General features: G+C 40.9%; 1 protein-coding gene across 1 annotated transcript in view; it reads left to right on the top strand.

Moving 5' to 3' along the window:
- The window catches only part of xpr1a (xenotropic and polytropic retrovirus receptor 1a), a 128,457-nt gene that overhangs the window by 103,696 nt on the left and 9,532 nt on the right, over positions 1–15,229 (top strand). The window contains exons 12-14 of the mRNA XM_034013268.3: positions 11,745–11,911; positions 12,335–12,474; positions 13,618–13,839. Coding sequence (XP_033869159.1) covers positions 11,745–11,911; positions 12,335–12,474; positions 13,618–13,839 — 529 coding nt within the window. The remainder of the gene's footprint in view (positions 1–11,744; positions 11,912–12,334; positions 12,475–13,617; positions 13,840–15,229) is intronic.

The raw sequence follows: 15,229 nt of genomic DNA on the forward strand, positions 1-15,229 counted from the left end.
AAGGCGCTCCTCGTGGAGTGCAGGATGTTGTCTATAGTCCTGGACGTCGCGAGTTCGAGTCCAGGCTATTCCTTTGCCGACCTAGGACGGGAGCTTCCAGGGGGTGGCGCATAATTGGCCAAGCGCCGCCCGGGGGGAGGTAGGGTTAGGTCAGCCAGGGTGTCCTCGGCTCACCACGACCCCTGTGGTCTGGCCGGACGCTACTCTCAAAATAAATATTTATAAATAAAGTAATAGTTATTCATTCTATTATTATCAGTAATAAGGAAAAAAAAAACATACCTGATACATTTAGTTCATGAAATAGTATATACTTATATGCTTATATCCACTTGTTTCTTGATATTTATAAATGTTGTAAAACAGAAACAATAAAAACAGACAGAATAAATGTTCTAATATAATTATCAATAAAGTCAAATACATCAGATTTACAGTGTTTCAAAGAGGAAACGACTGGTATACTGACACAGGATGTTGGTGCGCGCTGAGCCAAGGACACCCTGGCCGACCTACCTGAAACTCAGTAATTAGACCTCCCTACTTAAATGTCCCTGGTAAAAACAAAACTCCCTCCCCTTAGTTTAATGATCTCTCCCTGCTGAAATGAGCATCAGTTCTTGGCAAAGTGGCTTGCCGTGCGCAGGTGTAGTTGGTGCAGTGCTCAGGAATAACATACACAAGACAGTGGAAGTTGAATAAAATAGGTCCTTTACTTGGCAGAGCCGGCTTCCAACTGACCCTAGAATGAACTGCCCAACCATCCAGTCCGGGGCACACTGTTCCTGTTACACAGCTCCCTCACAGGTCGGGAGGGAGATTGCTGACTTGGATTCATTCGATGTCTGTCTCACAAAGTCATGTCATTGGCAGAAAGCAGCTGAATGTGTGTGTTTTACGCTCACTGCTAATAAAAAAGTTTGCTTTGCTGGGAAATATTCATCCACAAGCATCGCTGGTAATGGGTTGGTAAAAATACTCTCAGCAGTGTATTATTAGTGCAGACATGTTTCCATCAAATTCAGATGCTATATTTAAAGGAGGTGGGGCCAAATGGGAAAATCTCATCATGGGGCACTGCAGAGAGAGAGGTGATATTTTTATCAGACCCTTAACAAATAAAATATCAGAAGCATTTGAGAGCTGGGCTGTGTCAGCTGTAACCCTAAAATCTGAACCCCTAACCATACGCTTCCTAACAGGCCTGAATTCAAATACAGTCTTCCACTGTGGCCCATTGGGGGTTAAGTATCATTTAATTAAAGTACTGTATTCAGTTTCTCCAAGACATGTGTACATTGTATTTTCACAGCATAGGGATTACAGAAGAGCAGTGAAAAGGTAAACAAGAAGTATCTGCTATATACCGTATGGCAGGGGAAATCCCTGCCTGAAAAGAATGTGTTGGTGGTTGGCAGTGATAGGGTTAATTTCTGCCCCTGCCAGATAAATGTGGCCATCTGATATAGTGAGTAACGTGAGAAAAAAGTGTAGTTCGCACTCCGTGGGGAGTTAGGTTTTTGTTTTGTTTGTGTGTAATAAAAGTGCGCAACTGCGCTGAAGTGCGAGTCCTGTGTCTGGGTGTACTTGAAAAGGGGCAAACGAACATTAAGAAGTGAAATACTTAACGCATATTTTACTTTATTTTACATTACACATTGTTTACTTCTTAGGTACCGATCTGTAATGTATACAAAACTACAGGGATTGAAATTCACAGAAACTCATTTTTGGTGCCACAGTATGCTGTTGTGTTTTTGACAATCTGTCATTTTACCAATTTGAGTGATCTGCAGAGGATGCGCTGTAATATAAAGAGCTGGGCTGCTGTGAGGAGGATTAGCAATACAGGTTCCACGCCTCCCTCTCCCTCTCCCTCCCTCTCTCTCCCTCCCTCCCTGTCTCTCCCTCTCTCTCTCTCCCTCTCCCTCTCCCTCGCTCGCCTTCTCCCTCTCTCCCTCCCTCACCCTCTCCCTCTCTCTCTCCCTCCCTCCCTCGCCCCCTCTCCCTCACCCTCTCCCTCTCTCACCCTCTCCCTCCCTGTCCCTCCCTCTCTCCCTCTCCCTCTCCCTCTCTTTCTCTCTCCCTCCCTCCCCTCAAGCTCTCTCTCTCTCTCTCTCTCTCTCTCTCTCTCTCTCTCTCTCTCTCTCTCTCTCTCTCTCTCTCTCTCTGTGCGGTAGCAGGAGGGCAGGCAGACACCACTGGAGGTGATTGAGTTGTAATTGCCTGCCTGCGGCGATCGCATCTCTCTCAAACACTGCTTGAATACCAATGAGGCCGAGGCTCCAGAGTTTATTATAGTGTATGTGTTTCTGCAAGGCTGTGTTTCCATAAGAACAAAGAATCCTATTTCAAAACAAATCATGGTGGCATGTATCTATAACCATTCATCCAAACCAAATCCTCCAGTATGAATAAATCCTAGGCGTGCTAATTTGAAGCATTCACTAAAATGTTTTTCTGCTTGGTTTCTGAGTTTCACCTTGAGAGCATTATCCGAAACGTTTGGTTTTCAAACAGGCAAAACTAGATATGTTATTGTTAGCCTAATAAACATTGGAATTCTGTTAATAGAAGGAACTGACCTGCTGAGGTGTGCGTTTGTGCAGTTGTGTATATCATGATATAGGATATGTTACCGGAGACGTTTCTAGTTTATTTCTTTGGCGATCCATGCATTTTTTATGTGCTTTTGAAATATAAGTCAAGACTTTATTCAAAGATTCATTCAACTGTTATGATCCGTTTTAAAGGTGAACCAAGATAAAGGACTTGCACTGTTAAAATAAAGAGTCTAGATGTTCTTTCAGAAACAGCTGTCAAAGCCTAATTGTTTACACGGCAGTAGTCAGTAAGATGATTTATCACACACTTCGAAAGGTTAATACTGCCAATGTTTTCCAATCAAAACGCATGAAAGATAGCATCCTCAGAAAAGATTTAGCATTGTGCACTTTTACACCCCACCTTTTGCAAACATTTTGTTTTACAAAATATTATATATAGAAAAGGTTATTTCGGTCTTTGAGCAAATTATGGTGCTCAAATTGCGAAATGGAAAATACCAAACAAGCAAGGATCGAAGATTCTTCGGGCTTTGAGTAAAACGATATAATCAAATTGCAAAATGTGCTTTGAGCATTATTTTATTCATTATTTATGTATTTATTATTTTTGCAGAAAGTTAACCAATTGAGACCGTGCCTCATTTGCAAGGGGGTCATGGTAAGCAATTTAGGAGGATAGTGACATCAAACATTCAACTTCAAGTGAGATAACGTTTGTAATGTTCTCGCCTTGTTATTTAGAAAATACAGTTTTAGAGGAAAAAAATAACACTATTAGTATTGTTTTATTCATATTATAAGACTACTGCATATACAGTATTTAAACTGAAAAATCAGATGTCAATCCACATTTGTCTAATCACTGTTTAAGCGAAAGAAGAAGCATACTTCTTTCTTTAAACATTTAATATTCTCATAAATCATAGGAAGGGGTGAACTACCACTTTTAGAAAACAGGTTTGTTTGTGGAATAAAAGTGGAGACTCCTTTTTGACACCAAGAAACCCTTCTTAAAGATTTTTATTTCAAAAGAAACCATATTGAGAGCTCCACTGGGCTGCTGAGTCTCATTTTAAAACACTGTTTTGATTGTTTAAATAATAAGTCAGGTAAAAAGTAGTTCAATCAAATTAGATACATATAAAGAAACCATAATGGGAACTTGTTTAAATAAAATCACAATTTAGATTTAGAAACCTACAAATCACTGTGTTTGCAAGGCTTGCTGCTGTGGCATTTAGAATTGCACTGAACTATTTTACGCACACAGAAGCACTTTTTTATTTGACAAAAATGAAGCCTTGCATAGCCCCAGAAGCAGCTGCTGTTGCTGTACGAAGAGAACATTTTTTTTCTTTGGGTACTTCGTCCAAATTCGGAATGAACTATTGGACAATTGAAATTCAATTCAACTGTAATGGCGCTCCAGAGATCCTCCAGCAGACCAAAGACCGAAGAAGCTGTCTCTTCTTTTGTGTTTCGTTCTTTGCTTGTTTGATATTCTCCATTTCGCAATTTGATAAAAATAATTTGCTCAAAGACCGAAATAACGTTTCATTTCATTCTTTGCTAATTTGTAAATGCTCAAATCGCGAAATGTTTTTTTTTTTTTTTGGTGATTGACCAAATCCTGACTATGAGTGTAACACACACACGTTATATATATATATATATATATATATATATATATATATATATATACACTACTGTGCAAAAGTTTTAGGCAGGTGTGAAAAAATGCTGTAAAGTAAGAATGCTTTCAAAAATAGACATGTTAATAGTTTATATTTATCAATTAACAAAATGCAAAGTGAGTGAACAGAAGATAATCTACATCAAATCAATATTTGGTGTGACCACCCTTTGCCTTCAAAACAGCATCAATTCTTCTAGGTACACTTGCACACAGTTTTTGAAGGAACTCGGCAGGTAGGTTGGCCCAAACATCTGGGAGAACTAACCACAGTTCTTCTGTGGATTTAGGCAGCCTCAGTTGCTTCTCTCTCTTCATGTAATCCCAGACAGACTCGATGATGTTGAGATCAGGGCTCTGTGGGGGCCATACCATCACTTCCAGGACTCCTTTTTCTTCTTTACGCTGAAGATAGTTCTTAATGACTTTCACTGTATGTTTGGGGTCGTTGTCATGCTGCAGAATAAAGTTGGGGCCAATCAGATGCCTCCCTGATGGTATTGCATGATGGATAAGTATCTGCCTGTACTTCTCAGCATTGAGGAGACCATTAATTCTGACCAAATCCCCAACTCCATTTGCAGAAATGCAGCCCCAAACTTGCAAGGAACCTCCACCATGCTTCACTGTTGCCTGCAGACACTCATTCGTGTACCGCTCTCCAGCCCTTCGGCAAACAAACTGCCTTCTGCTACAGCCAAATATTTCAAATTTTGACTCATCAGTCCAGAGCACCTGCTGCCATTTTTCTGCACCCCAGTTCCTGTGTTTTTGTGCATAGTTGAGTTGCTTAGCCTTGTTTCCACGTCGGAGGTATGGCTTTTTGGCCGCAAATCTTCCATGAAGGCCACTTCTGACTTCTCCGGACAGTAGATGGGTGTACCAGGATCCCACTGTTTTCTGCCAATTCTGAGCTGATGGCACTGCTGGACATCCGATTGCGAAGGGAAGTAAGCATGATGTGTCTTTCATCTGCTGCAGTAAGTTTCCTTGGCCAACCACTGCGTCTACGGTCCTCAACGTTGCCCGTTTCTTTGTGCTTCTTCAAAAGAGCTTGGTCAGCACATCTGGAAACCCCTGTCTGCCTTGAAATTTCTGCCTGGGAGAGACCTTGCTGATGCAGAATAACTACCTTGTGTCTTGTTGCTGTGCTCAGTCTTGCCATGGTGTATGACTTTTGACAGTAAACTGTCTTCAGCAACCTCACCTTGTTAGCTGAGTTTGGCTGTTCCTCACCCAGTTTTATTCCTCCTACACAGCTGTTTCTGTTTCAGTTAATGATTGTGTTTCAACCTACATATTGAATTGATGATCATTAGCACCTGTTTGGTATAATTGTTTAATCATACACCTGAGTATATGCCTACAAAATCCCTGACTTTGTGCAAGTGTACCTAGAAGAATTGATGCTGTTTTGAAGGCAAAGGGTGGTCACACCAAATATGGATTTGATTTAGATTTTTCTTCTGTTCACTCACTTTGCATTTAGTTAATTGATAAATATAATCTGTTAACATGTCTATTTTTGAAAGCATTCTTACTTTACAGCATTTTTTCACACCTGCCTAAAACTTTTGCACAGTACTGTGTATATATGTGTGTATGTGTGTATATATATATATATATATATATATGGATCACTCACTCGGGGTTGGGTGTTTGTGAGTGGAGAACGGGAGAGCGAAAGAGGAGATAAATTCTTAAAGAAAGTAAACAATTGCTACGCATGCTAGTTTAAACTAGCACAATACTTGTTTGTTCTGTTTGTTTGCTTGGCCCTCGCGCGTCTTATACCCCAGTCTGCTGTTATGTGGTTTCAGTTCCTGGACTGACATCACCCCTACAGCCAGCCTGTTCACAAAATGTTTTCACTGCATAGAAACTACACAAGAGCTGTGACTGCACCACTATGTGTTGTGCTTAAAACACATGTCCTGGTTTAAGTGTGCCCGTGTCCTGGTTTAAGTGTGCCCGTGTCCTGGTTTTTCATACTGCGCGAGCACAACTAAGTAAGGCCAGCTGTGTGGAGTAGTGGTTAGGGCTCTGGACTCTTGACTGGAGGGTTGTGGGTTCAATCCAGGCGGGGGACACTGCTGCTGTACCCTTGAGCAAGGTACTTTACCTAGATTGCTCCACTAAAAACCCAACTGTATAAATGGGTAATTGTATGTAAAAATAATGTGATATCTGTATAATGTAAAATAATGTATAATGTGATATCTTGTAACAATTGTAAGTCACCCTGGATAAGGGCGTCTGCTAAGAAATAAATAATAATAATAATAATAATAATAATAGAACGGTGCTGTGCTTTGGCAATAGTAACCCTGGCTCTCCCACGATGGACATGCAGCAGTGAAGTTGCTGGAACATCATATTTTTAGCTATATCTAGAGAACCTGTTATCCAAATGTGAATAAACTTGGTGTGGTTGGGCTAATGAAATTATACCCTGAATTAGGCCACTTGTATGTCACAGTATGGTGAACTCTTATCATAGACAAGCTCACACTAGAATCACACATTCTTGAATTGCCTTTCAGACAACCTATTTAACTTGGAAATTCAGTAGTATCAGATGTCACGTTTTAAAATAAAACTATATGTATGCAATAACGTGTTTCTTTCAAAACTGCATGTTTGAGACCCTGTGTCACTATTGAAAGTGCAAAACGGGTAAGATTTATAGAATTGTTTTCTTCGCTACACCCACTTCAATGGTCTACCTTCAGAGATGTTTCCAGGACGATCTGAAACAAACAAGGGCCTATTAAGAGTAGACAAATGAACTCCATGCGTTAAGGGGTATATCTTTCAGAGATGCTTAACTTATGAATCTGGAGACAATGAAAATCGCAATCCATTGGTACACTTTTAAAAATAAACGTGGTTTATAAAACCCAGTTATTACAGGATAACCAGTGTATACAGAAATACAAATGAAACCATCAGTAAAACCATCATAGTACAGCGCAATACACTCGACATTCACAGACTGTCGTGTCCTGGTTTAAGTGTGCCCGTGTCCTGGTTTTTCATACTGCGCGAGCACAACTAAGTAAGGCCAGCTGTGTGAAGTAGTGGTTAGGGCTCTGGACTCTTGACTGGAGGGTTGTGGGTTCAATCCAGGCGGGGGACACTGCTGCTGTACCCTTGAGCAAGGTACTTTACCTAGATTGCTCCACTAAAAACCCAACTGTATAAATGGGTAATTGTGTGTAAAAATAATGTGATATCTTGTAACAATTGTAAGTCGCCCTGGATAAGGGCATCTGCTAAGAAATAAATAATAAAGTAAGCATTAACACTCAAAGGTTGTTTCTGAACATGGTTTCTCTAAAGAAAAAACATGCAAGCAAACACTCTATTTTTACAAAGCAGAAACATGCTTGTGACACACATTATGTAATGGCCATTTGAACAGTAAATAAATCCATTTTGAAATGGTATTTCAGTGGCCTCTTTATTGTGTGACCTGTCACTATGAACCTTGCTCGTATATGTTTGTGTTCTTAGGACAGCTGTCACAGTGTATTAGATAGACTACAAGGGCCAGAGCAGCAAGTTAAACTGTCTATAAGTTACAAGCATAGCGTGATAAGCGCTTGATACTGTCATAAAGGATAGGCCCTCGCCCAGTGGAGCACTTAATAGCTGTGACATCTCGGCTGCCTCTCCCAAAATAACTACAAGCTAGGCTAGAACAAGATCTCAGCATCTGGAGTTAAAACACAGCAAAGCTGAGTTTGAAGAGAATTCACATTGAGAGGATGGGTGGAAGAAGCGTTTAGTCCTGTAATTAAATGTGTTTTACAGCAGCACCAAATATTATTCAGAACTTTTTATAACTGCCAATAACCAACGCTCTGAACTACTGTGTGTTCTCCACAGGATTTTACACAATTGAACCAAAGCACCTGACTGGAAATACATTTGGCTAATATTAAAATATACTGCCCTATACACTCGGCAGTATCCTTAAATCTTTAAAACAAATGTGCCTGCTGGCTTTGCTGTCCACATTGAAATATATACGTAACGTTTGTGTTTCATAGAGAAATTGATCTGATTTAATGGCAATGTGTTTCTATTTAGAGTGAATATACATCACTATTTAAGGCTGTATCAGGAGCGGGTTGCTATGGCTTCCACAATAAATGTGTGTTACGCTCAGCACAGCATTGTAAATGTAAACCTTTCAGATCCCTAGATTATCTTTTCACATGGCACATTTAAATAGTCTTTGGAAACAATACAGTAAGAAAGTGGAGAATAATTATTTGAATCGTTTGTAAGTGAGATAATCTTCAAGGGAGATAAAATGAATGAATTATGAGTGGCTTGGAGAAACAAAAGTTTACTTATTTATTTTTTGATGGCACACCTTAGAGTTGTATTGTGTAGGAAATGTACTGTGAGATTTGTAACTCTGCGGTGAACCATGGAATAATATTCTGACTGGCCAAAATATGTGAAATTTAATTGAAGGTGTGTAATAGACATGCTACAGTGGGCTGAATCACAGATAAATTCACGCTGGCTCGGACACACCTGCTTCCACTCCAATGCACCAGGAACTCTGCTTCACCATAAAGTGTGTACAATTCACATTGGGTGAACACTGCCCTCTAGTGTGCAGAATTAAGATAGCATGCTCAAACCTCTTTATATAGCCACAGGATATTTTTTTTATTTTGACCAAACAAACAGGCTGTTTGAATAAAGCAGCAAGTCATTCTCTGTTTTCATTCTGTAGTTGATAAAAAAAAAAGTAACAAACATGAAATTAATTATTAGAAAATATTTGCAAACGTTATTCAGCCTGCACCCATTTATCCTCCTCTCATGAATCCATTGCTGTTTAGTTGCGGGTCAGCATTATAACAGATTCCATTATAACATCCTGCATGTACTTTTTTGGTTTTGTTACGCTAGCACTGTATTTTCTTATTATTAACTCTCAATTATCCTCAGCCACTTAACAGTATTTTCTTCATCAGCCTTTTCCTGCTTTTCAATGAAAATTGACAAAATAAAGATGGGTAATGATTAGAAATATCTCTAGTATATTACACCGTGTAACAAATTTTTTTTTTTTTTTTTGGTTCCTGGGTAGTAAGTGTTATTTCCTAATTGCTTATGCCTCAAAACTATAGAAAATGGCTATTATTCCCCACAAACTTTGCTTTTGTGACCAGGACAGTGATATTTTGAAATTTACCTATTTTCCAGAACATTCCAGATAGATTCAGTGCTGAGTAAACTTGGAGTAACTTCTAGAACTTTCTAGTAATATAAATAGTAGTATAAATACAGGGGCCTTAAGCCCACCAGTTCAGTTTAGTTCCAGCTGCCTAAGTGGATACATATCTGCATTTTTCTGAGATGGCATCAAGGTCATAGGAGACTTCAAAATGGTGGCATTCCTGATGGGTCTCCAAGGCGGTTTTACCAAGTTTCCCTGCTATCTTTGCCTTTGGGACAGCAGGGACACCAAGGCGCACTACCACAGGTGGGACAGGCCACAGCGGACCGAGTTCTCTGTGGGAGGAACAACGTCAAGTGGGAGCCACTGGTGGACCCCCGGAAGGTGCTGATGCCACCACTGCACATCAAATTGGGCCTTATGAAACAATTTGTCAGAGCTCTAGATAAGGAGTCGGCAGCCTTCAAGTACCTTCAAGACTTCTTCCCTAAGCTGTCTGAGGCAAAGGTCAAAGCCGGTGTCTTCGTCGGACCACAGATAAAGAAGATCCTGGAGTGCAATGAATTCCCCAAGAAGCTCACTAGTAAGGAGAAAGCGGCTTGGAACAGCTTTGTCGCAGTGGTTCGGGGCTTCCTGGGCAATCACAAGGCCGAAAACTATGTGGAGCTGGTTGAGACTCTGGTGAAGAACTACGGCACAATGGGCTGTAGGATGTCCCTCAAAGTCCATATCCTTGATGCTCATCTTGATAAATTCAAGGAGAACATGGGAGCGTACTCGGAGGAGCAAGGCGAGCGCTTCCACCAGGATATATTGGACTTTGAACGCCGCTACCAAGGACAGTATAACGAGAACATGATGGGAGACTACATTTGGGGGCTGATTCGTGAAAGTGATTTACAGTAAATCTCGAAAAACTACTCACTTCTAAATCTTTTGTAGTCATTTTTGTATTACTTTAGTATAAATACATGTTAATTTGGATTCATATGTTGTTTTTTTCTGACTTTATGTGAACGAAAAGACACAAATTCGCCCGTTTTCTCATTGGAAATAGGTAAATTTCAAAATATCACTGTCCTGGTCACAAAAGCAAAGTTTGTGGGGAATAATAGTCTTTTTCTATACTTTTGAGGCATAAGCAATTAGGAAATAACACTTACTACCCAGGAACAAAAATTGTGTTACATAGTGTTATCAATAAGGCGTTGCTGATACGGACATCGTTATGCCGTACATTCGGATATGCCGTCACAACGTATGTCACCCCCCATTATAAACCAATGAAATGTGACACTAGGTGACTGAATTCCATGATCCAAAGAGGAAACGACTGTTATACTGACAGAACGGAAATAAACAGAAGAACAGATACGAGTAGTTACTGAATCACTGAAATTATGAACATGAGTATAACAGGGCATATAAACTCTTACCCTAGAGATGAAATTAACTGTGATCGAACGGCTGGAAAAGGGCAAGACGCTTTCAGAAATACTACTGGACTCCACTGGTTCCAAAAGCAAATGTGGGCTACAGTAATTCAAATTCAGAATTTGAAGTCTTTATTTGCTTTTTGCAAAGAAAAGAAAGTCTGACTCCTACCAACAGAAAACAAAAGTGGCAGATAGGCTGTGTGTTTTACTTGCAGCCACGCAAACACTGTAACATTTTCTATGTAAATTAAAAAATAATTTATTTCTGTAAAGTGTGTGCAGTATATGTAAGGTACTGTGTAGTATCATCATGTGTCAATGCGGCAGTGTGATCTGTTTTGTGTTAATTGTGTACTAGGTAGGCTACGGTAAAAAAGAAGATATGCTAAAAACATCTAGCTTCAATAAATAATCATCTTTTAACATTTTTGTATGGTACAGTAATAATTTGTATTGTGTTGCCTGTAGCATATAGGCTAAAGTAAAAAGAAAGTGTGTACTGTGTAGGCCTGCAGTACAAATGTATGTTTTTACATAATGTAATGTGTTCAGAGAACACTGTGTTATTTCAGCACATGATTTATACATTTAAAATAAACTGAGGACTATAAATGTATGTGTCTGCGATTTTTAACATTTTTTAACTAGACAGCCTGTCTGTCTCCCGACCGGTCCGGTCCGGTTTAGCGAGGCACTGCTGCATTACAGCTCTCTTTTGTGTGCAGCAGCACAGGTTAGTCACATGAATCTGTTCTTATTTCAGTGCAGTGTTGCTGTTTCATGAATGATATTTCTCATGGCTGTTTGCTGAAGTTGCTTGTGTCTCGTGTGTCGTCGTCTAGAGCAGAGCCACAGTGACAGCCAGGTGTTCTTCTACCTGTGGATAGTCTGCTGTGTGGTCAGCTCCTGCTACACCCTCATCTGGGATCTGAAGATGGACTGGGGGCTGTTTGACAAGAACGCTGGGGAGAACACCTTCCTACGAGAGGAGATTGTGTACCCACAGAAAGTGAGTTAATCCAGCACGCTCCTCCACTCGCTCGCCAAAACCACTGATCACCTGACAAAACAGTGAAAATGTCTGCTACACACACTGGGGCTGCTTCTAAAAACTTTGATTTCCTGAAGTGATGAGGGGAAGCATAGGGGGAAATAGCAGAAACAGCAATAGGGGGTTAGACAAACATATATACTGTACTAGGGTATTAAACTGATCAGGAGTTCCCTTTAAGTCCCTTTAATAATTCTATTTACTGCTGTCTTCTATTCCTAATGCATAAGTACAGTGGAACTCCCAGACGCTTTTCTGTTTTAGTCTGTTCTTTTCCCCTTGTCAGAGATTACCCGGTTGTCAGTGTGCCAGCCTGGGAGTCTAGTTGTGTTGGTTATCACTGTGATCTGCTGTTTCACTGATCCTGGTTGTCCTCTGCAGGCTTATTATTACTGTGCTATAATTGAAGATGTGATTCTGCGCTTCGCCTGGACTATTCAGATCTCCATCACCACCATGACTGCGCTGCCCTGGGCCTCAGACGTCATCTCCACGGTCTTCGCTCCGCTCGAGGTCTTCCGGTAAGAACTGCTGTGAGACAGAGGGTCAGGGGCCTGGAGCAATCCGACACTGAGCAAAAAGAGGCTATAACCAGCGAGAACTCACAGTGTGTGATTTATAGGCATTTCAAATGATAACAGTGCCACAAGCTTCAATCTAAAAACAAACTGCAAATGTTCCAGTACTATCAAGAAGTTTTAAAAATGACTGCATTATTTATATGAAGCTTTTTAACATCAACGTTTTGTTTTCTTTGTAGACAAAACCTGGTGTTAAGTTTGTGAATATGGCCCTGCAAATTCTGGAATAGTCACAACCTTTTATTTCAAAATCTTTTATTTCAAGTTTGTAAACAAAGCAAATAAGATACATTTATATATAAATAAATAAATAAAATCATGAACATACTGTATATATTTTTACAATGACGAATATTTGAATATTCTTTCATTTTCAATTCGCTGGAAAGTATAATTCGTAAAATAACCCTGGTACCCCATCAAATGATACTGTATAATAGACAGGAAAGAAGCACTCTTCATACAATAGAATGCGTGTGTTTATTATTTCACATGTCAAGGCACTGGCTTCACTTTCTACTTTTTGATACAGTCATTTATAAATTATGTTATGTGAATGAATGTGAACATGGTCATTTTTGCTAACGAATTAATTTCAAGCAGTGTTTGTCTGAGTATTGGAACATTTGTCCAGCACTGTTCTGAGTGTGTATCTGTGAACCCCTCTCTCTGATGTCTGTTGTGAATGTTTATCTGTGATCCCCTCTCTCTGATGTCTGTTCTGAATGTTTATCTGTGATCCCCTCTCTCTGATGTCTGTTCTGTGTGTATCTGTGATCCCTTCTCTCTGATGTCTGTTCTGAATGTTTATCTGTGATCCCCTCTCTCTGATGTCTGTTCTGAATGTTTATCTGTGATCCCCTCTTTCTGATGTCTGTTCTGAATGTTTATCTGTGATGCCCTCTCTCTGATGTCTGTTCTGAATGTTTATCTGTGATGCCCTCTCTCTGATGTCTGTTCTGAATGTTTATCTGTGATCCCCCCTCTCTGATATCTGTTCTGTGTGTATCTGTGATCCCCTCTCTCTGATGTCTGTTCTGAGTGTGTATCTGTGATCCCCTTTCTCTGATGTCTCCACGGCAGGCGCTTTGTGTGGAATTTCTTCCGCCTGGAAAACGAGCACCTGAATAACTGCGGCGAGTTCCGCGCAGTGCGTGATATCTCGGTGGCTCCACTCAACGCCGACGACCAGACCCTGCTGGAGCAGATGATGGACCAGGAGGACGGGGTGAAGAACCGGCAGAAGAGCAAGTCCTGGAAACGCAGCCACAGCGTGTCCCTGCGCCGGCCGCGCCTCGCCTCACAGTACGCACTGCATGCCTTCAACCAGCGCTGATCACACACTGCCACAGCATGCCTTCAGCCAGCACTGATCACACACTGCCACAGCATGCCTTCAGCCAGCACTGATCACACACTGCCACAGCATGCCTTCAGCCAGCACTGATCACACACTGCCACAGCATGCCTTCAGCCAGCACTGATCACACACTGCCACAGCATGCCTTCAGTCAGCACTGATCACACACTGCCACAGCATGCCTTCTGCCAGCACTGATCACACACTGCCACAGCATGCCTTCAGCCAGCACTGATCACACACTGCCACAGCATGCCTTCAGCCAGCACTGATCACACACTGCCACAGCATGCCTTCAGCCAGCACTGATCACACACTGCCACAGCATGCCTTCAACCAGCACTGATCACACACTGCCACAGCATGCCTTCAGCCAGCACTGATCACACACTGAACAAGGACTGTAACTGGGGATATAGTGGAGGAGTCCATCCATGAGTGAAACATACATCTAGAGAGCCTCTTAACCAATTCTAGTGACACTGGATAAAGGGTGTTCTTTACAGTGAGAGTTTGAATCTGTGGTGCCTCCCCTGTGAAGGGGATACAGGCCATAGAACTGGAGAACCGCGTTTCCAAATGTCATGAAACTTTCAATTAGCTGGAATAGTTAAAGTTAAAGAGTACCTGTAGTGGTAGTGCATGTAGAATCATTTCAATAGAAAACATGTGGCTGAAAACTTCTGACACGTTCGGCCAATTTCCGATATAAAAGCTTTAAAACATTAAGCTTCTGTGCAGTGGGTCTGTCACATGGCGCACAGGATGTGACGTCGGGTCGTTGATTTCCCTTTATCTAGTCTATAGCTGCAGCTAACAAAATTATTTGTAACAGCGTTTATCAGATTTATTATGGATGAAAAAAGTCAAATAGAAGGGTATTTCTGTGAACCATTTAGCTGTCAGGCAGCGATAGGGAATGTTCAGACGGGGATAACGAGGAGTCTGCAAACAGCCCAATCCGAGAGAACTGAACCAAGAAGGCTCCAGTTTTATTATCCTGAAACTGTAAGAGAAAGGGAGAGGTACCGGCTAGAAAGAGAAAGGAGGAAACACACAAATAGACAGTTTCATCCTAAAAATACAGTAATTGTAATTGGTAAAAAAATTACAACAGATTACTAACAAGCAATAATATCACTCCAGCCAGAGTAAAATTGCAGCAGAGAGAATTATAATTTCTAGACAGGAGAGTGAGAACACAGAAAACAGCATGGAGCCTACACACATACGCGAAAACAGTGATTTCGTTGTGCTAAACGATGATGCCGGCCTTTGCTGTGTGACATTTCTTCTTGTTGTGGGCAAATATTGTTGGCATTGCATCGGGTTTTA

Source organism: Acipenser ruthenus, chromosome 10 (assembly GCF_902713425.1).
Source record: "Acipenser ruthenus chromosome 10, fAciRut3.2 maternal haplotype, whole genome shotgun sequence".
In the NCBI taxonomy this organism is placed as follows: domain Eukaryota; kingdom Metazoa; phylum Chordata; class Actinopteri; order Acipenseriformes; family Acipenseridae; genus Acipenser; species Acipenser ruthenus.